The following is a 20,304-nucleotide window of genomic DNA, read 5'->3' as shown; positions in this document are numbered from 1 at the left end:
AAAGGGAATCATCGCGGACTCGGGCGAGTGATTTGCATACGCAGGACGAAGGACGCAGGACGAAGGCCAAACCACCACCACCAACTCCTTATCTATTTGCCTGAGGTCCTCGGCATAAACCAGGTACGAAAACGATCTCACTCGCACTCGCACGGAATGATAAATACTTTTTTTCTCTCGATTTTTTTTTTGATGAAGTTTTTTCACTTTTTTTATACCACTTTCAGTTTTTTTTATGCAGCATTTTATTCAAATTTCTAGCCGATCTGGTCGTGTGAAGTTTTGTCTTGAGAAGATTTTGCCCCGAAAACGAAGAAGGATGCGCGACGGCTGCGTGTCTCTCGGGGGATCGATCGAAAGGATCGAAAGCCTGGGAACATCCGCGAAGGACACGCAGGATTGTCTCTCTGCTCATTTGCCTAGACATCGGATCTAGACGCTTAGAAAAGAAAAGACTAGACAATGTGTAGGAAATGGGTGGTGGTGGATACTAATTAGTATTATCTTGTGTCTATCCCAATTTTAGCAGACTGATGTTGTTATTAAATAGTAGAATTCTTATTTAATCGATGGTACTATCTTATTCTTATTATATTATTTATATAAGAAATCTTTAAATCGGATTAAACTATACAAATCTGGTATTATATTCATAATTTAATACTAAAATAAAAAAATTCGTAAATTAATATAAAAATCATTTTAACAAGTATTCTTTAATGAAATGATATTTTAAATTGAAAATTATTTATTGATTGAATTCAATATTATTTTTTCGACTTACATTATAAGCTACAAATATTATTAATTGCGAACGTAAACCACCATTTCTACTTTCTAACACAAAATATTTATTAAAAGTTCTATTATTTTTAGTTAATATGTATTCACTTACAAATAAAAACATTAATATCACTTACTTTGCAAATAGAATTTTCAATGACCAACCTAATTAAGAACTCTTTTCTTCTACTTATGCAAAATCGTTGACTGATTTCCCCAACTCACCGCAAATCCCCTGCCCAACGGCTTACTCTCAGTTTTCCCAGGCAGTTTTCCCTCTTATGCAAATGCACTTAGTTGCTCATTAGATTCGCGTACTCGTAATTGCAAATCTGCAAATATTTTGGCAACAGGGCGACGTCAACAGCTTCTCAAGAACGCAGGAGATCACAGGATCAGGAGTTGCAAATTAGCATATGTAACAAGATGTTTGGCCAAAGGAAAAAATATATATGCAAGCCAGGCACTTGAGATTTGCATAACTAAGCCGCGGACACAATGCAAATGAGTGCAGAAATTATTGCAACAGGATAGGGGTAAGACTCGTTAATCCGCTAAAGTAGGCACACTCCGGGGGTTCCTTTTCCATTTGCCAAAATCAAGATATAGGGGTGCCAATAAAAAGGGGCTGCAAAATGGCTGTAAAGTGGTAAAGAGTTGGGAATACCAATTCGCCAGTTTTATATTCTTTTTATGGCCCACAAAAAAAGGTGTGAGACAGGTAAACAGGTGATGGTAACTTAAGAGAGAGACTTAAGATCACCGCTCTTCGGGAGAGACACACTTTCTCCGGAGAATTCCCGGCCTTGGCGGCTTACCAACGCTGAGAACCTTGAGTGCTGGTCAGTCGGCTTTTGGCTTTCGCAAGGTGCAGTCGCGTCGTGATCGTGATCTTCTATCCTATTATAAAGAAAAGTGATTCTACAAAACCCCGAGGATAAATAATAAACCTTTGTGAGTGTCTCTTCCTACCTGTTTTCGCTGGACTTTGCATATTGGAACTCTAGTTACAAGTGCTTTTCGGGCTAAAAAACAATTCTCCTGGCTGCCAGCTCACAGTTATGCGTCGTCTGCAAACATACCGTTAAGATCTTGAGATCCCAAAGAAAGAAGAAAGAGACGGGATGGGTTGGGATAACGAAGATCATAATGATGATGATGATGATGTTCAACCGAGAAACAGAAGTCGCTTAACTTGTTCGTGAGCCGCCGACGACGAGCCTAAGGCGAAGAATTCCTCCAACTCTTTGACGTGGTCTTCTACGCGTTTCTTCGCGTGTCTTTTTTATTTCTCTGGTCGGTTCGGGACTTTTATGGAAGTGCTAAAAACGAAAGAAAACCAAACAAAAGAAAACTAAAAAGAATCATTTTGCAAATTGACAAATCAACTACGAATAGTTACAGTGTATTTTACAGTTAAGCCAAACGGTTCTGTTTGTTTTGAAAGAAATCTTTTCTTTTCTTTCGCCTGGCGTGAAATTCAAATTCAGCTAAGTGGAATTCCAAGTGGTAACCATATAAATACTGCCAAGAACCGAACCGAAGAATTGAAAAGCCGAAGAACAGAAAGAAGAACCGAACTGAAAGAGAGAAGAACGATATACGATCGATGTTAATGCCGTCGCGCCTTATGCATCTGACCCAGTTTTTGGTTTTGGTGCCGGACTTGGTATTCATGGTGGCGTAGGCGTGGTGGACTGACAGAATGGGGCAGGAATGTGTGTCTGGGTAACCCAGAAGAACCAGAGAAGGAGAAACGAACGAACGAACGGCTTACTTGACCCAAAATTCGTGCTAGCACTTTCTAGCTAGCCCTCGTATCATCATCAGCTGGCCAAATAAACATAATAATAATAATAATATTTTTCTTGGCCTGGTGAGAAATTTCCGGTTTCTGATAGAAAGCAACCGCACGTGATTGGGGAAGTCCGTAGTTCCGATTCCCCTCTACCGATTCATTTTCAAAGTGCACTTTCGCTAAGAGATCTTGAGATATCTCTGTTGTAGAGGTTTCATTTTGTACTAAGTACTTTCTATTTCATTCATTAAACGGTTTCGTTTCTGTTAATTGTGGTTCAAGAATGCCCTGGCTTTTACCGACCTCTCTTGTTGACTGCTGCCCATAATTATTTGCATGGTCTTCTTCGGTCTTCGGTGTAACCAGTTTTTGGTTTTCGGCTTACAGAGGAGCTCTCTTTGGCCTTAGCCGTTGCCATACTCGTTCTGGGCAACCCAGATACATGGATTATGGATATGGGATAGCCGGAATGAAGATGGAGATGGAGTAGAGTGCCCCGTTAGGCACCGCTACGTATACGTAATATTGAAATGGGGCACCTGCCCCGCAGAACCAGAACCTAAATTGTATAAACCAGTTTGGGCTTATCACATCGCACACCTTGCCTCTTTGAGTGGTACGGGTAATATCTCGATGATGATGATCTTCTTTCTAGGCCAATGATCTCTGTGGGGCAGTTGACCATGCCCCATTACGTCACTTGGGGGCCGGGGTTACATGGCCCCGGGAATCTTGATGATGATGATTCAGTCCCAGCCGCCGACTTTCACTTGACCACCGCTAATTATCTCACCTTTTTCTCCGTCTCTCCACCTCTCTTTTAGATTCTTGTTGAAGACATGAACACGTGCTGATTATTTTGGACCATCGAAATATGCAAAGACATCCCAGCACAATGATCGGGTTTGTTCTGCCCCTGATCTTCAGCATTTTGCTGGTCAGTAAGCCATTGCCTTCGGAGGCTCAGGATGAATCACTGGCTGGCAGTTTTCTATCAGGTAAAAATATTTGACGTATTTAATTTGAATATATTTTTATTAAAAATATATTCTATTTTATTTTTGGACATTTTTCGTATCTCTCTAAAATAATACAATTTTTTAACAACGCTATAGCCCTTTTTCAACCTTTAAAAATTGTAAAGGAAATTCCAAAATAAAACTCAGATAATTCTATGTAACTTAATTTCTTTAAGTTTTATAAAAAAGAAAATATTTTATTAATGTCTTTTTTTATTTTACGTGAAATATATTTCCTAATAATTCGATGTAAAAATAGTTAGCTTAATTGACACATATACAATACATTTTTTTCAAGGTTTTGGGAGAATTCTTTATTAATCATTTGCGTTCTATAAAGACAAAAATTCATAAAATTATACATTTTAATATACATATACATTTTATTATACATTTTTAATCCCACTTTAAGGCCTTTTGGATACCATAACGAGCACAGCAGATGCCAAGGATTGTCCGGGAGTTTGTGTCCACACCTTGGCTACTTTAATTTGCTACGAAGTTCTAGACGATGTGGCTTGTCCTTCGGCCAGCATGAAGTGTTGTATAGAGAATGCTCCAGGTAAAGTTCGACCTTCATATAAACCCTATAACAAACCCTAAAAAGATAAAAACATATTTTTTAGCTGGTAAAAATGCAACTGCTGTGAGGGCGACGACAACGCCAAAAACCACAACCACTGCCAGCACCACTACAACTCAGAGGACAACCACTACGTTGGCCACTACTAGCACCACAAAGCGCACCACCACCACTAGTACCACGGCAAAACCCAAGCCAAAACCACAGACAAAGCGACCCGCCACTAGCTCCACCACCAAAGCCACAGCGGCGACCACCAAGAAACCCAGCACCACCAAGAAGGTGGCCACTGCCAAGCCCAAGGACAAGGAGGAGGCCTCCAAGGCGGACGATTCCAATAGTCAGTTAAAGAAATTCGTTTAAAATAGTATACAATATTTCACAGCTATTAAAATAAGTTTAAGAAATATTTAAAATTATTTTACAACTATTGGAATAAGTTAAAGAAATTTTACAATTATTGCACTGCAGACCAACGGTGTTCTTATAAAATGGATAAACGTCCTTAAAAAAGTTCCTTAAAAGTACAATGAAGTAAATATTTATTTTATAAATTATCCGTTGACTTGTAATTTTTTAAAATTTTTGAGCTTACAAAAATTAGTCTGAATATAATTTTTAACGAATTATAAATGTAAATACCTACTCTTAGGTACATTTAATTTTGAATAGGTGTATACGTATTTTAGTAGTATTTTTGTATGCACATAATATTTTAAAAATGTTCTATTTACTTATTTTTTATTTACCCATTTTTTAAAGAACGTTTCCAACGAATACTAATTATTTTTCCCATATTTTCAGAGGACTGCACCGGAGTTTGTGTAGCGGATCGCATTGCGGAGTACTGTGAGGCCTATTTAACTAGCGATGGTCTGTGCAAAGAGGGCACCAAATGCTGTGTTTCTCTGGACGAATACTCCAACGGCAAGCTGCCTAAGGATATCTACATTCCAGCCAGTAAGTACTAGCCACCACAAAATAATAATTTTCTTTTTATAAAATATTTTCTAAATACCAGAACACATGAGCAACTTGAAGCCCAATCAGACGCTAGCCGAGAAGTCGGCTCCCTCGAAGAGTTCCAGTACCTCCACTAGCAGCACCACTAGCACCACCAGCACCACCTCAACCACTCCGGAACCGGCTAGAACCAATAATAGTTCCCCCAAGCCAAGCAAGCACAAGAAACATCCGACGACGACTACTACAGAGGCTGCCGAGGAGGATGAGGATCAGGAGACGGAGGAGGATGGCGAAGAGGAGGAGCCACCACTGAGTAACAAACTAAAATCCGGTCAAGGTCAAGGTCAAGTGCTTAAAGAATGCGAAGGAGAATGCATGAATGGGATATTCGCCATCTTCTGCGATGACATCGATTCGGAGGCCTTTTGTCCCGGCGAAGGAAGCTGTTGTGTGACTGGGAATGCTTCGGAGGCACCACCAGCCTCCAAGGCTCCTCCAACCAAACCAGCCATTAAACATGCACCCAAACCGGCTGCCAAACCAGCTCGTCCTGCCTCTCCACCTCCTGCACCACCAGCTTCCACTTCCGGAGGAGGAGGAGGCGGCGGCGGAGGTGGTGACTTCCTTTCCCAGATCATATCCTTTGCCGAGAGCACTCTAAATTCACCAGCTCCTCCACCACCGCCACCACAGGCTCCCGTTCAAGTGCCCCGCTGTCCAGGATTCTGTCTGCTCAACATTATGGCCGCTTTCTGCGAGAGACCCTCGGTGCTGGTCTCCACACAAACCACCTGTGCCAAGGGGTCCGTGTGCTGTGACAATTCGAGGGCAGGAGCACCCAAGCCCAAGCTGCCACCACCCACGCCCTCGCCCACCGCACCGCCCACTGCGCCGCCGTATGTCCTGCCCAATACCCCGAGTCCCGATCCACGAGAGGAATGTCCCGGTTCCTGCATCGTCAGTCTGCTCAGCTTCACCTGCTTCAGTGAGTATAGTGTCTTAAAGTCTATTAATTTAAGTTAATTATGGGGTATTCTAAAAGCCCATATCAAATGTCCTCAATTCAAGAAAATATTCTCCTATGATTTAAAAGAGGTTGAGTTTCTAGGGATTTTTTATGTATATTGAAAAAATGATCTACTAAAAAATTTTTTTGGACTAACGAAATTTACTTTTCTTTGAATTTTTCCAAAAATGTAAGAAAACATTTGCCTTTAATTTAGAATTTTCTAAAATTTTAGATTTACATATTTTGAGTGATTTGAGAAGAAACGTTTTTAAATATTATACGAACTACCACATAAGTTTATTTTTCTAGATCAAGCAATTTTAAATTAGAGATAAAAGTATTCTAGATTTTGTTTTTCAAGACGAAATAAGTGTCACATTCAAGAACACTTCTTCTTGATTTTGAGAATTGTATATAAAATCGATCAGCGTTCTTTTTAAGATCGCAAGATAGTTTTGAGAATAATTTTCTTAGAATACAGAATTTCTGGAAAACTAAATATTGGAAACTAAATATTTTATTTTTCCCATCTTCCATAGAAAACGCCGAGATGACAGACATGTTCCGCTGCAAGCGTTCTGGTCAGATTTGCTGTGCGCCCAAGAGCAAAATCCTGGAGAAGCAACAGTTCCAGACGCGCAACGATACCGCCTACTATCCGGCACCTCCGCCACCGCCCATTGGACCACCACAGGCGTATCCACCTCAGTCGCCACCGTACTCCTACATGAGCAACCCACCGCCACAAGGACCGCCACCACCGCAGATGCAGCCTCACCATGTCAATCCCTACCAGCCACCACCACCGGCACCGAACTACGGAGATTACTACCCAGTTTCTGGACCTGGTCTTCAGGGCGGACTTCCCCAGCAACCTCAACCGCCGACGATGCCACCTACGACCACGACCACAACCACGACGACTCCACGGCCACATGTCTACTCCAAGTACGTTTGTGGTGTCAAGGGAACCCTGCGAACTGGACGATCCCAATCACAAGCTCTTTCCCTGGTCTCCTATGCCCGCGCCAAGTACGGAGTACAGCGAACAGCTCGCCAGATGACCTCCTCCGCTGGGTATTCCAGTAACTTCAACAAATCCAACGAACGTTTGGTTCTCGGTTCCGCCATTGTGCCTATACAGATTCACAATGATAAACTAGGTGACCTTGTGGAGTCCAGCAGTCTGCAGAGCAACCAACTGCGTTCGTATCACAATCACCAGGATGCTGATCAGCCGGAACTGGTTTATCCCGAGTACTATCAACAGAAGCGATCGCTTGAAGCACTCCAGTCCAATTTCACTGGTCGACGAAGGGCTCGTGTGGTGGGCGGCGAGGATGGCGAGAATGGAGAGTGGTGCTGGCAGGTGGCTCTTATTAACTCGTTGAATCAATATCTTTGTGGAGCTGCTCTAATCGGAACCCAGTGGGTCCTCACGGCAGCCCATTGTGTCACCAAGTAAGTAAAACCACAAAAAAAATTAAGAAAGGAAAACAATCAAGATCAAATTTTTGCTCAATTAGTCTTTGAGAAAAAATTTTCTTGAAATCAAGACAAAAATGATCTCCTTTTTGCGTTAATCTTAGAATTTGTAGTCGAGAATGAATATTCTTGAAAGTGCTCTCTATTTCGTGTTTCAGATCAAGCGATTGTGATAAATGGGGAATAAAGTAGTATTGATTTAGTTTTTGAGAAAAAGTAGTCTTGATATTAAGAAATTATGATAAAATCAATGTTGTCTCACTTTTGATATTGAAGGAACATTTTCGAGTTTGATTGTTCCCTAAGTGTGAGAATCTATTTTGAAAAAATGTTGAAACATTACTAACCTCCTTTAATTTTCATCTTCCAGCATTGTTCGTTCCGGAGATGCGATTTATGTACGTGTGGGTGACTACGATTTGACCCGAAAGTATGGAAGTCCTGGGGCTCAAACACTGCGCGTGGCCACCACATATATCCATCACAATCACAATAGCCAGACTTTGGACAACGATATTGCCCTGCTGAAGCTCCATGGCCAAGCGGAGCTCCGGGATGGAGTGTGTTTGGTGTGTCTCCCAGCTCGAGGAGTCAGTCATGCGGCGGGCAAGCGATGTACTGTGACGGGATATGGTTATATGGGAGAAGGTATGGGATATCCTATAAGATCCATAAGAAAAATTACTAATATTTAATCTCCCCTTTAAAGCTGGTCCCATTCCCCTGCGAGTTCGTGAGGCGGAGATTCCCATTGTGAGCGATACGGAGTGCATTCGGAAGGTGAATGCCGTGACGGAGAAGATCTTCATTCTGCCCGCCTCCAGTTTCTGTGCCGGCGGCGAGGAGGGCCACGATGCCTGCCAAGGCGATGGAGGTGGTCCGCTGGTCTGCCAGGACGATGGATTCTTCGAGCTGGCCGGCCTCGTTTCCTGGGGCTTCGGTTGCGGACGCCAGGATGTGCCCGGCGTCTATGTGAAGACCTCGTCGTTCATCGGCTGGATCAACCAGATCATCAGCGTGAATAACTTATAGTGAGAGGAATGCTTCATCATCATGTGTGCGGAAGGAACCCCGCTCTTGTGGCAATTTCCGGGTCCAACAAAAATATAAAATAGGCCTGATTTAGCCTACGATTGTTTTTCCAGGGGTTCCCGCTCTTCGACTGCTAACGTAAACCCATCCTAGTGTAATCTATTCATATGCCTAACCCTAAAACCCTAACTCTAATGGTTCGAAAAGAAACCCAGAATGAAACTATATTAACTATTACGATTATCGGTAGCGTAGACGGCAATCTTTAAAAGTATTCCCCTATTTGATAACGCCCTATGGTTAACTGTTTTTGTATATACCAAATAAATACAAAAAATCTTCAGTTATATAAGCATTTGTTTTGAAAATTGGGAGGGGGGTTAGAAAAATTAATTAAATATGGGATCTTGTAAACTACTTTTTAGTTAAAAATCCATTAATTATTTTGATCTTTCTTTTTATCGAAATTTAAAATTTTCCACATAAAAACTTTTACAAAACGTTTCGATTTTTTCTGAATATATTTAAATTTGTATACTTTCGGTTGGAAAATAATAAAATACCGAAAAAAATCTTCAATTACGTAAATAATTATTTGACATGAGAAAAGGGTTATGCATCCTTTTTTTTGCTGAAAATTTACAGCACATCTTGCAATTGAGGAAATTTAAATATTCCCAGCAGATTTAACGGAAATTTTTTCCAAAAAAAAAGTCTTTAAAAAGGATCTTCGGTAAAGGATCTCAGGCACCCAATGTCAATCGGATCTTTGAGTGATTCTCAAGAGGCGGAGCACAAAAACTCACTCAGAAACACTCAATTTCGCAGGGAGAGAGCGAGATGTTGCTCTAATAAGAGAATTTTAGGCTTCAGCAGATAAAAAGTAACCCTCAAGTCCCTCCTCACCCTCCATACGATATGTTTTGTTTTGTTTGGTTTTTTTTATCCCTGATTTTAACCCTTTTCGCCACGAGTTGTACTATACCAAAAGAAAACGAAAGCGTAGAGCGTTTGGACTTCGGGTGGTTTCGTTTTGGCTTCGTGCGTTCGTTCGGCCGGTTTCCAAAAAGGGTTCCTGAGATGTCCGTTCTGGGATTCGAGAACAGAAGTTCGTCTGGCCTCGAGCTGAGCGGATCGCAGAGATCGTTGGTTGAAAACTGAAACGCGAATCTCGTTACTGCCGTTACACAATCTTCTGTTACACATTCTCCTGAGAAATACTAAAAAATATAACGAAAAAAAAATATAATAGTGTAGTTAAGCGTAGCTTTTGTAGTACTCATCCCTGATCCTAGTTTTGCATGCATTTCGTCTTGGTTGTTTGTGTTTGTGCCTGGTTTTTGTTCGTCTTTCGTACAAAACGCGTTAATTTAATTCAACGAGTTACATATATCTGCAATGGAGGCCAATTCGAATCCCACAACTCCCACAACGGCGGTGGCCACCACCACATCCACATCGAGTCCATCGCCAGCTGCGAGCACCAGCAGCAAAGGACACAGTCAAGTATCCGCCTCCAGTTGCTCCGCATCCGCATCTGTATCCGCCTCCGCATCCGCCACACAATCCCAGCTGCTGACCACAAGCCTGGAAATGCCCAAGGCGGAGGATCTGTACAATCTTTCGCTGGCCAGCGGACTATCCGAGGGCCAGAGATCGCTGTCGGGTGCTCCGTCGGCCTCCTCCAGTCCCATCATGAGTCCGCAGGGCAAGATCTTCGGAAGGAACGCGAATGGAACAAGTAAGTCTTATAAAATGGGAATATGTTTTAAAGGAAAGCGGTTTAAGGGCCTTATTTTCCCGGATTTACCTATTAAATATATTTTACAGTGTTCTCTTTAACCAAATTATTAGAAATCTTAGTACAGTTGTGAAAAAATTGAAGGGATTTTTTTTATCAATATCTGACCTGGTGTTTGATCAAATTTAATTGATATTTAGCTTAGATTTTGTTTAGATTCTAAAGTGACTTTTAGGTGGTAGGACAAGCTTCTTTTTTAAGCTTTTATAAATGTTAAAATGGTAATCTAAACTTTTTTTTCAGGTGGTTCAATTAAGGTTAATCTATCTCAATATGAAAACTATTATATGTGTTAAATATTTTGATTATTTTTTGGAGTAATAGCTTAGATTACAAAAATTCTCTATTAAAATTCTCGTGATTAAAAAATGAATTAAAAATTTGTTTCCTGTAAAAAAAGATCCATATGAATCTTAAAATCTAATTAATCTCGATATAAATTCTAAGCAACCACATCTTTCTGTTACTTTAACATGCAGATGTCTCCTCTTATTTAAATGTTATTGTGCCCAATCCTGATCCTTTGACCGCATCGAATCCTTTATAAAGCTTCCCTGCAGCCAAACAAATCTCCTCCAGCCACATGCTGCAATTTTCGCGCTCTTTTCTCGAGCTTCCATTGTTTGTCGCACCGTTTATGTAACGGAAAACGCTTGGAACCCAAGAAGCTTGTCCCTGGTCCTCAATCGTCCTTAGACTTTGATAACAAAGGACCTCTAAAAAGTTGCTTTGCTGGGTAATTTAATTTCTTTAAAAAAATCTTAGATCCTGTTCCGGCTTTCATTTCCTTGGTGCTCAATTGCTCGGGGTGTCTTGTTTTGCTTTGAGTTAAAGGATCCTAGAAATCCTTCAGGTAGCAATGGCAGACTTCATCCAATGAGATCTGCTCAAGACCCCAGGTAAGATGAATATTTCTAGGCAACCGTTAGATCAACTTCATGACGATAGGCCATGTCTTAGGGGTGACAGGAAAAAACTTTCAAAAGAAACGGTGAAAAAAACTCACCCCTTGCGATGAGGGTAGTAAAATATATTTCCATAAATCTCGGCTCGAAGGGGAGTCAACCAACGAGAAGCGTTCTCGTTGGAAAAATGCTCAAACTCCGGGGAAAAAGATGTCGCCACACAGTAAAAAATATTACAAATAATTAGGATTTATAGTGATAGGATTTTTATTTGTTTTTATACGAAGGATAAGAGCTATTATATATTCTTTTAAAGGGAAAATATATTACCGTTTATAAAAACGAATACATTTTTAAAGTTTTCGAAGATCTTCCTAAATAATATGATCAAAAATAAATGTAATTATTAATAATAATAATACCTATATTATTACATTTAAAATATAGAGTAAAGAATATGGAAATTTAATCTTAAAAAGAAAATGTTATAAGATTAAGATCGCAAGATCGTAATGAGCCCAAGTACAATGCATTTCAGAAATGAGTGGACATTATTCTTTCGCTGTGCAGGTTATGGTTATGGTCCGTCTGCAGGGGCCATTGGCCATTGGCACGTACGGTCCAAGTTATTGCCACCAATGGAATTTTGATCGACAAGAATTTGGTCGTTGAAAAAGTTGGCTTTTAATTTATCGTTGTATATGAGAAATAGTTTCGGTTACTTGCCCATTGCCGATGAAGCTGATGAGTTGAAGAAGGGAAGATGAGGCTGAGGAATCGGACTCAGAGACTCAGATTCAGACTGAGAGACCCAGGTCTCAAGACGTCCCAAGTCCCAGGTTCCAGGATCCGATTCCAGGTCCAACTCTCCAAGTCAAAAGTCTGCCAAGTCCGGCGTCTACTTTTTGCCCATAATCGAAGCGATCGCACGATTGACTGCTCCGCTCCACACGCACACACTAGCCCCCTCACACACACTATGAGACTTACACGCATTTTCTTATTGCACTGGGAAAAATTGTTGATATTTCTAAAAAATTATTTGAGTATGATAGTATAAACCTCTTTTGAACTTCAAAGAGATTTTTTTATTTTAATGATAAATATTTGTGGAATATTTATATACATTTTTTAGGATACTCCTTTTAAAAAATTGCTTAATAGTGAATAACTATTCATTTCGGTCAATTTTAAAGCAAAATAAAATTCTGCATTCAGAATCTCAGAATTCTCCAAAAACTGGCTAAATTAAAACTTAGACAATAAACTTCCTTGTATTTATCAGAAATATTTGAGATATGATATCAGATCTTTGACATGAGATATAACTAGCATACAATTTATGGATATTGAAATTATAAAGAAAATAAAAAACTATTAATCTTATAATATCACATCCGAAAATCCAAATTTTCTCAGTGTACCGATCCTGCTGGCCAAGTTCGCGGTTTTCCGTTTTCTGCTCCTGGCTGCTTGGGCAGCTGCTTGGTATGTGGCGTCGAATGTCATTATTGCTGCCAAGTGCCAACTAAAAAGTTACTGCAGTTAATTTTTTGTCCATCTTTAACCATTTGCCGTTCGCATAAAAACAGCATATTTAGCAAATGACAACAACAGCAGAGGCAGAAGCAAAAAAAGCAAAAAAAAAACAAACCCGCAAATTAAATAAATAAAAAATCAGCAACAATCCAGAGAAGCAGAAGCAGAGGAGCTGGAGCAGCCACAACAAAGTGTCCCCAGTTCCACCGATCCCCAGTCCGAACCCTACTTCTACCGATCCTCCCTGCTTGGCATTATTTGTGTATTGAAATCACGTCTCATTTATTTATTGCTGCCACCGTATGCCCCTCTCTTTTGCTCCACCAGACTCCCGACTTACGCAGGTCTGCGTTAAATACCCAAGTTGAGATGAGGGAGTGGGACGACAAGTGGCTCGCATAGAAGAGAAGTGTGGCCATGCTATTAACCCTCAAGCGGTCACTCTATATAAAAAATTTTTTTTTTTATTTTACGGAGATGTACTATTCTGTTTATCAATTAACCAATTTTTTTCAAATACTAAATTGAAATATTAGACATTTTTTTTCCAAACATAAATCAGTTTAATAATTTTTCCTAAAGCTGTAACTTTCCACACACTTAACCCTCTACTTAAACTAGTTTGGACGAACCTTGTCACTCGTTTACTGGATTTAGCGGACACTTACAAGCACTTTCCAGTCTCTATCAAAGTAGCGAAATAGTTTCTGTTCAGGTCGACGCAACTTTCAAGAGCGCGTAACTGCTCTGATATTTTAGTTTGTCAAACTATTTATGATATACCCAATTAAGCGGCTAAGAATGCGAATTATTCTTGGGCCCTGGCCATAAATCGTAACAACCCCATGGCGCGGAGCGTGGGTTAATGGCGCGAAGTGCGGAGATCCTTGGTGTTGGTCGGTCGTTGGTGGATGCGCTTGTGGACCAGAGCAAAAAATAAAGAACCCAATGGAAACAGAGGATGGCAATCGATGTACGCAGCTTTTTCTGCCCAGAGTTTGTTATAATTTAGCCCGGCGCAGCAGCTCGTTTTTCTATTAATTAAAGCTGCCTCCGAGACGTTGTCGCCGCCTGAAATATTCTCACATAATTATTTACGATTTGACATAATCATCATCCTCGTCATCGGAGTCCAGCCGTCGACCATTTAGAGTTGTGCTGCCATAACAGTAACAGAGCCTCGTCGATCGGGGGATTCATTAGTATGAGCAATAAATCGCTGCCTAGTCAAGACTGCGATTTTCTACGAATTTCAATGTAGGTACGATGTACCCATATATTTTACACGATCCATTATAATATTCATCCTTTTTTTTTGGCCAAAAATCGAAAGTGATAAAACCAAGAAAAAAAAGGAAAAGGAGAGTAAGATTAAAATGATCCTGGCAATCCTTGATGGGCATCTTGCAGCATGCGTGACGCATTTCTAACGAGTTTCGCCGACTCAAATCGGATCGTATCGGATCCTTCGGTCCCTCGAAAGGGGTTGATATACCATGCTTATGCAGATGAGTTGGTTCCCAGCTCTTGCCTCATCCTTTTTGTGTGCTTTTCGAGTTTTTTTTCGGCTCGCTCTCTACGAAAAAAGGGTTAGGGTCCAGACGTCCGTCGAGTTTTTTTCTTCAGTTTTTTTTTTTTTTGGGTAAGAAAAAGCGAATTTAATTAAAATTTTTTTCTTATAGCCGGCAAGCATTGTGAGAACGTCGCAGGCCAGAACTTAATAAATATCAATTTTTTTGCTGGAACTTTATCTAAAGCCTGTTTGGTTTTTTTGTTTGTGTTTTTCAGTGATCACCACATCGCGACCGGGCAACGAGGCGGAGGTGCAGCTGTACCGGGTTCTCCAGAGGGCCAGTCTGTTGGCCTACTACGACACCCTGCTCGAAATGGGCGGCGACGATGTGCAGCAGCTGTACGACGCTGGCGAGGAGGAGTTCCTGGAGATCATGGCCCTGGTGGGCATGGCCTCCAAGCCGCTCCACGTCCGCCGCCTGCAGAAGGCGCTGCACGAGTGGGCCAACAATCCGGGGCTATTCCAGGGTCAAATGATGCCACATTTGGGTAAGGATCTGAACTGTGCTATAGGGATTTATATAGGTTTTCATTTTCAAAAAATGCTCATTTTAAAAATAAACCATGGTTAAAGTAACAAAAATATTTACATAATTAAAAAAAAAAAAATTTTCTGGAGCTAATATTTTATTTAGCTCTGTGATCAACAAATGTTTTTTTTAATGGTCTAATGCTGATACGATTTTTATTTTATTAAGTCCTTTAATTAACTAATTAATTTAATACATTTCATCAATTTTAGCTCAAAGTAAATACAATTTTTTTACATATAATAACAAAATTACTAATTTTGTAGGTATCTAATATTTTCCAGCTCAATTTAAATATTTTTAAATTCGATATGTTTTACGTCAAATATTTTTGGTATTTTTTTTGCCAAAATTAAGTTTTGAATTTATTATGCAAATACTAATCAATTTTTTATCAGCTTAAAATATTACTTGTTTTTAAATTTGTCTCGTTTTTTACACACCTTAACAGCTATTCAAATTTAGTTTTTTTTTTAAATATCTTTACTAATAAATTGTTTACTTACAGGACTCTGCGAAACGCCACCGAAACCGTCGCTGGTCTTCAATCCGGACACCACGCCCGCCCTGCCCCGCCAGAAGTTCCCCTCGTTCAATCCCTCGGGCTCCGCCTTCCAACCCTCGCCGGTTCCTCAGGCTCCCCTGCCCACTTCCGCTTCGGTTGCCCCAGCCGCTGGTCCCTTGATCACCCAGATCTCGAGTTGTCCCTCAGTGGTTCCCCCCACGGTGGTGCCCATGCCCCTGGTCCTGCCCTCCACTCCGCTGACCACCAGCAGCAGTGGTGGTCATTCCTCTACGAACAGTAGCCTTCCGGCCACGAACACTGCCCACCAGGTGTCCTCCAGTTCGCCACAGCTTACACCTGTCCTAACTGAGATGCAGATTCAGAGGATAACCATGTGTGCCGAGAAAATTGGAAGACAGTTGCCGCAAAGGGAACCGCGGGCACAGACCACCAGGAAGCGAACCACCCGCGAATTGGAGCAGGTGATCGCCATGGGTGTGGAGGATCCCCGGCGGATGGACGAGATCCGTAAGTACTCGGCCATCTATGGGCGATTCGATTGCAAGAGGAGGCCGGAGAAGCCGCTGACCTTGCACGAGGTGTGCGTCAATGAAGCGGCGGCCCAGTTGTGCCGGAATCCCCAAACCATTTGGTTACTAACCAGGAGAGATGAACTGTTCCCCTTGGCCCGGCAGATTGTCAAGGATGCGGGTTTCGGGCACTCAGCCAGCATAGCACGATATGGTGGTCTCCTCACCCAACTGCCTAACCAGGGAGCGGGATTGGGCGGAGGAAGAGGTGGTGGCATTCCTGGTGACACGGACTGCGAGTCCAGTGATGCCGCCTCCATCCAAGTTCCCTCCAAGCGACAGCGACTCTCCTCCACGGAGGCCTCTCAACTGCCGCTCGACTTGAACCGGGTAAGGAAGCTTAAAGATTCCGTAGAGCCTTAAATCCGGTGCAGTGCTTCAGCTTCCTCGCTTCAGCTAAGAGTGATCCTCCTTCGGATGGAGGAGGAGCTCCCTGATAACCCAAAACATTTGCCTTGCAGCTTTCGCGATCGCCAGAACACAAATTACTAATCCTAGTCAAGAGGTTCTTTTTAGAATATCGAGACTGTTGGAGGGGGTTCCAAATTTACACTATAGTACTTTTCAAGTAGACTAGATTTTATATCTCGTAATCCTAAATCTATGTAGTCAATATGGTCTAAAAGGCCCTATTAAGTAATAATAATCGTAATAATCCTGAATCATACAAAACTCTCTTATGATTTTTGTAAAAATATAATCCTTAAATGTAGAACTATTAGCATGAAATTTATTTATTAGTAAATAGTTGCTTTTATGATACAATTTTTACTGTTGATACTTAATAAGTAATACTTATAGTATTTGTTGCTTGAAAACTTTACTATATTATTTAATTATTTTATTTACTTACCCTTAACTTGATTAATCACTAACCCTCTTAAACCTAAATAATAAGTAGTTGAATTTTTTAAACTTTAGACCCAAGTTATTTAGTCAGTAGTCGTTTTTGCAATATATTCTTGTACCTTTTCCCACTGTTGAGTCAATAAATAAATCCTACAAAATTGCCGAAAACCAACGATCCACGTGTCTTCTTCCTTGGCCTCCAAAAAATCCAAAACAAAAAACTCTTTCCACGCATCTGCCTACTTGCTTTCATCGCTTAGCTTCCAATTGGCTTCTTTGAGAACGAGTGACTTTAATCCCCCATCTTGTTGATAAATCCAACCCAAAAATAAAGGAAGCTGTCGAGGATTCGCGCTACAATCTATTTGCCATGTACCAAAAGTTCGCCAAGCCGCCGTTCGATCTTACGGAAATCGCCAAATTCTCGTGAGTATAAAGGTCGATATGGGATTGAATTAAATATCATCATTAATTTCCTCATTAAATATCCATTTTTTAAAATCATCCATTTCCTATTAATTAAGTATTATTTCATTTATTACAGTCTTGGCAAGGCGGCTGACTATGAGGACAATGACTCGCGCTTCTCGTTCAGCAACTCCAGTTCGCCGACCATGCCAGTGAGTATGTGTTGGAGCTCTACGAGGGCAGTCCGCTTGCCGGGGAAAAGCCTTAGAATAAGGAAAAACAATTTTCTCCTTCACAGACGCCGTGCAATGGAATGGAAAGTGAACGATCGCCCGTCTCCCGGCAAATGGAGACCTCTTCGCCTCCGCGGGAATCAGTGGATCTGAGTGGAACAGCCCAAAGTTCAGCTCTCAGCGGAGTCCAGGTGATATCTGCGGCGGGGGACAACATCATCGCGGTGGCCAATCCCGCCCTGGCACTCAGTCCCACCTTGAACGAGGTGCTCTCCTTGAAGAGGAACGCCGCTTCACCGGAGGCCTAACTCTACTTTTAGCTGGAAAAGATCATCGGATGGATGCCATTCGTAGTGCCAGATTTGGTTTCACCACCAAATCGTTTTAATACCCGTGCAATTCAATTAGTTTATATTCCTTTTAAGAAGTAACTTTGTTTTAGAAGAGTTAAGTCCATGATTAGTTCGTAGTCTCTGTGATCTATACTAAACACTGTAATAAAACATTACTATCCATCAATAAACAAGTTCTAATGATGTTTACGAAAATACGGAAATTCTTTGCTATTTATTTTCTAATTTTCAATTTCAAATTTGATAGAACATTTGGCGCCCAACGTGGGTCATTTGCGTTAAGTCATATAAATTAAAATATAAAGTATATTTTTAAAAATCCATAAATGAGAGTTAAAATTTGATCAAAACACAAACAGAGCAGTCAATTTATAGAAATGTGACAACAGAGCAAAAAGACAATGCCACACAATTGCCCTCATTGATCATGGCAAATTGAGAGATCATCGTAATCATAGATCACAATTGCATCCATTGATATTGACGGATCGTGTTTACATTTGCGATTGTGGGCAACTCCTTTGTTCGCCTCTTGACGTCGCAGAAAAAAGGCAAGAAAGGATCCTTGCGAACCCTTGCGAATATTTTTGTTAAGGATTGGCGATAAAGATGTCTGATCGCTGGGAAGTTGGGTAATGAGCAAATTAACACCCTTGTGGCATTCGGCTTAGGTATGCAAATTTGTGTGTGCAAAAATCCTGGGGTATGCAAATTATTGGTTGGCATTATTATTGATGATGATGATGATCGGATGATGATTGCAGATCGGTTTACTTTCGCTGTTGTGATTGCATCTTAATTGTGAGGTGAGGAAAAAGGAAAGGAATATTTTCGACTGCAGTTTAATGAACTCTTATGGTTTCTTTATAAGGCTCTAAATCATCTGCCAGATGCGGTTTGAATCTCAAAGATACAAAGATACGAAGAACATGTGGCCACAAATGCGCGGGAGGCGTTGTGACTTTCAAAAAGGATTCGTCTTGCTTTGTACTTTTCATATTTGTTTTTGATTTGTTCATCAGCTGTTTGGAGAGTAGAAAGCGAGAAGCGTTTTGGGGAAGGTACCCTTTTCTTCCTTTCTTTAGGAGATGGCGCCCATGAGATACTTTGAAGATCGTATAGGGTTATTCATTCCATTCCCCTTATTTTCTCTTTTCTGAGTTATGCAAATCCGCTTGTGGCTGCCGGAGCAATTACAATGCAGTTCATGTCCGAGAACGCAGGCTGCCTTCTTACCCCGCATTTACATATGCGAACCCCTGGCCCTTTTTTTTGGCTTCAGTTCACCCAAGACGCGATCATTACCAGAATGATTGATGGGCGTCTTGCGCTGGATTTGCATAAGATGCTGTAACCCTAAAGGGATCCTACCTTCTGCCTTCGGGCATCGGACTCAGGGATTAGACGTCCTGAGAACAAAGCAAGGAGTGTCAATATTTGCACTCAAGGAACACTAAATATAGTAGAATTTAGTAAAGGAGTTAAGTAAGTAAAAGTACCGCGTTTACTGGTCAAATTGAAAAGATTAAAATAATTGATTTTCTATATATTTGCGTTTGCATTTCAAGGTGTTTGCTGCACCTGTGGGATTATCCAGTCCATGAAGTACTGTACCGAAAGATGACCTTATAGGGTTCCGGCATAATCGCCGGACCAGCGGAGTCGCCCCGGCACGACGATGATAGCCCGAGGTGGGGGTTCTGTGATGACTCTCGGGTGCTGAGGATTCTCTGTGGCCGGTTGGTTATTTATGGAGTCTGTGCAGCAGACCTACGTGGGAGAAGCAGGGCAAGGATGAACTGATATATAGTAAGATAGATCGAGGATATGTCCCTACCACTGGAACCATGTTGATGCTGGGGACGCCGTCACAGCTGCTCATACGGCCGATCACATACTCATTTTCCCTTGCTTTGTTGACGTAGGTATTTGCTCCCAACTCCTTACAGTTGGGCAGGGGCACACAAAATCCATTAATTGCATCCTTGGTGATGCACCTCAGAGGACCTAATCAGGGTAAACAAATGTATATACTTTTAAGAATTTCCCCGAATTCGTTAAAGTTAAAAAAAGCCTGTTCCACGAATTATAAAGCACTTATATTGGCATCAAAAAAATAAAGAATGTCGTTAATAAAGGGACTTTGACTACCTTGACTGCGCTGATTAAACTGGGCGGCAGTATGCGGAGGAAGGAGTACGAGGAGTGTAATCGCAGCACTAAAACAGCACAATAACTTCATTTTTAATCCTCGATAATATCCGTGATTAAGAGCGACAAAGCAAAGATCACTGTTCCAATAACTTTCAATTACTATATTCTTCAAAAAAAGGCTCTTCTGTGA

The 20,304-nt window shown here is 41.1% G+C and overlaps 3 protein-coding genes across 4 annotated transcripts; 2 read left to right on the top strand and 1 right to left on the bottom strand.

Annotated features, from left to right (window-relative positions):
• Positions 1-1,634: 1,634 nt before the first annotated feature.
• mas (trypsin-like serine protease domain-containing protein masquerade) lies at positions 1,635-9,027 on the top strand. Its single transcript, XM_017151434.3, has 9 exons — positions 1,635-1,737; positions 3,406-3,579; positions 4,013-4,162; positions 4,227-4,523; positions 4,988-5,143; positions 5,205-6,134; positions 6,698-7,619; positions 8,014-8,291; positions 8,353-9,027. The coding sequence occupies exons 2-9, from the start codon at positions 3,456-3,458 to the stop codon at positions 8,673-8,675; spliced, it is 3,180 nt and encodes a 1,059-aa protein (XP_017006923.2). The 5' UTR covers positions 1,635-1,737; positions 3,406-3,455; the 3' UTR covers positions 8,676-9,027.
• Positions 9,028-10,069: 1,042 nt separating this feature from the next.
• nab (NGFI-A-binding protein homolog) lies at positions 10,070-18,086 on the top strand. 2 transcript variants are annotated; one of them, XM_017151436.3, is made up of 6 exons: positions 10,070-10,416; positions 14,709-14,981; positions 15,531-16,447; positions 17,301-17,392; positions 17,511-17,586; positions 17,673-18,086. In XM_017151436.3, exons 1-6 carry the CDS (start codon positions 10,074-10,076, stop codon positions 17,913-17,915), a joined length of 1,944 nt encoding a protein of 647 aa, XP_017006925.2. In that variant the 5' UTR covers positions 10,070-10,073; the 3' UTR covers positions 17,916-18,086. The 2 variants fall into 2 exon arrangements, with proteins under 2 accessions (XP_017006925.2, XP_017006926.2); XM_017151437.3 differs by having other exon boundaries at positions 17,511-17,590; positions 17,673-17,844.
• A 1,396-nt stretch (positions 18,087-19,482) lies between these two features.
• LOC108066901 (uncharacterized) lies at positions 19,483-20,217 on the bottom strand. The gene is made up of 3 exons (XM_017155638.3): positions 20,112-20,217; positions 19,798-19,967; positions 19,483-19,730 (listed from the first exon to the last, which is right to left on the bottom strand). The coding sequence occupies exons 1-3, from the start codon at positions 20,200-20,202 to the stop codon at positions 19,587-19,589; spliced, it is 405 nt and encodes a 134-aa protein (XP_017011127.2). The 5' UTR covers positions 20,203-20,217; the 3' UTR covers positions 19,483-19,586.
• Positions 20,218-20,304: the final 87 nt, after the last annotated feature.

The sequence above is a fragment of the Drosophila takahashii genome, chromosome 3L, assembly GCF_030179915.1.
Source record: "Drosophila takahashii strain IR98-3 E-12201 chromosome 3L, DtakHiC1v2, whole genome shotgun sequence".
Taxonomy (NCBI): domain Eukaryota; kingdom Metazoa; phylum Arthropoda; class Insecta; order Diptera; family Drosophilidae; genus Drosophila; species Drosophila takahashii.
The sequence above is the reverse complement of the archived record's forward strand: the minus strand, read 5'-3'. Positions and strand labels throughout refer to the sequence as shown.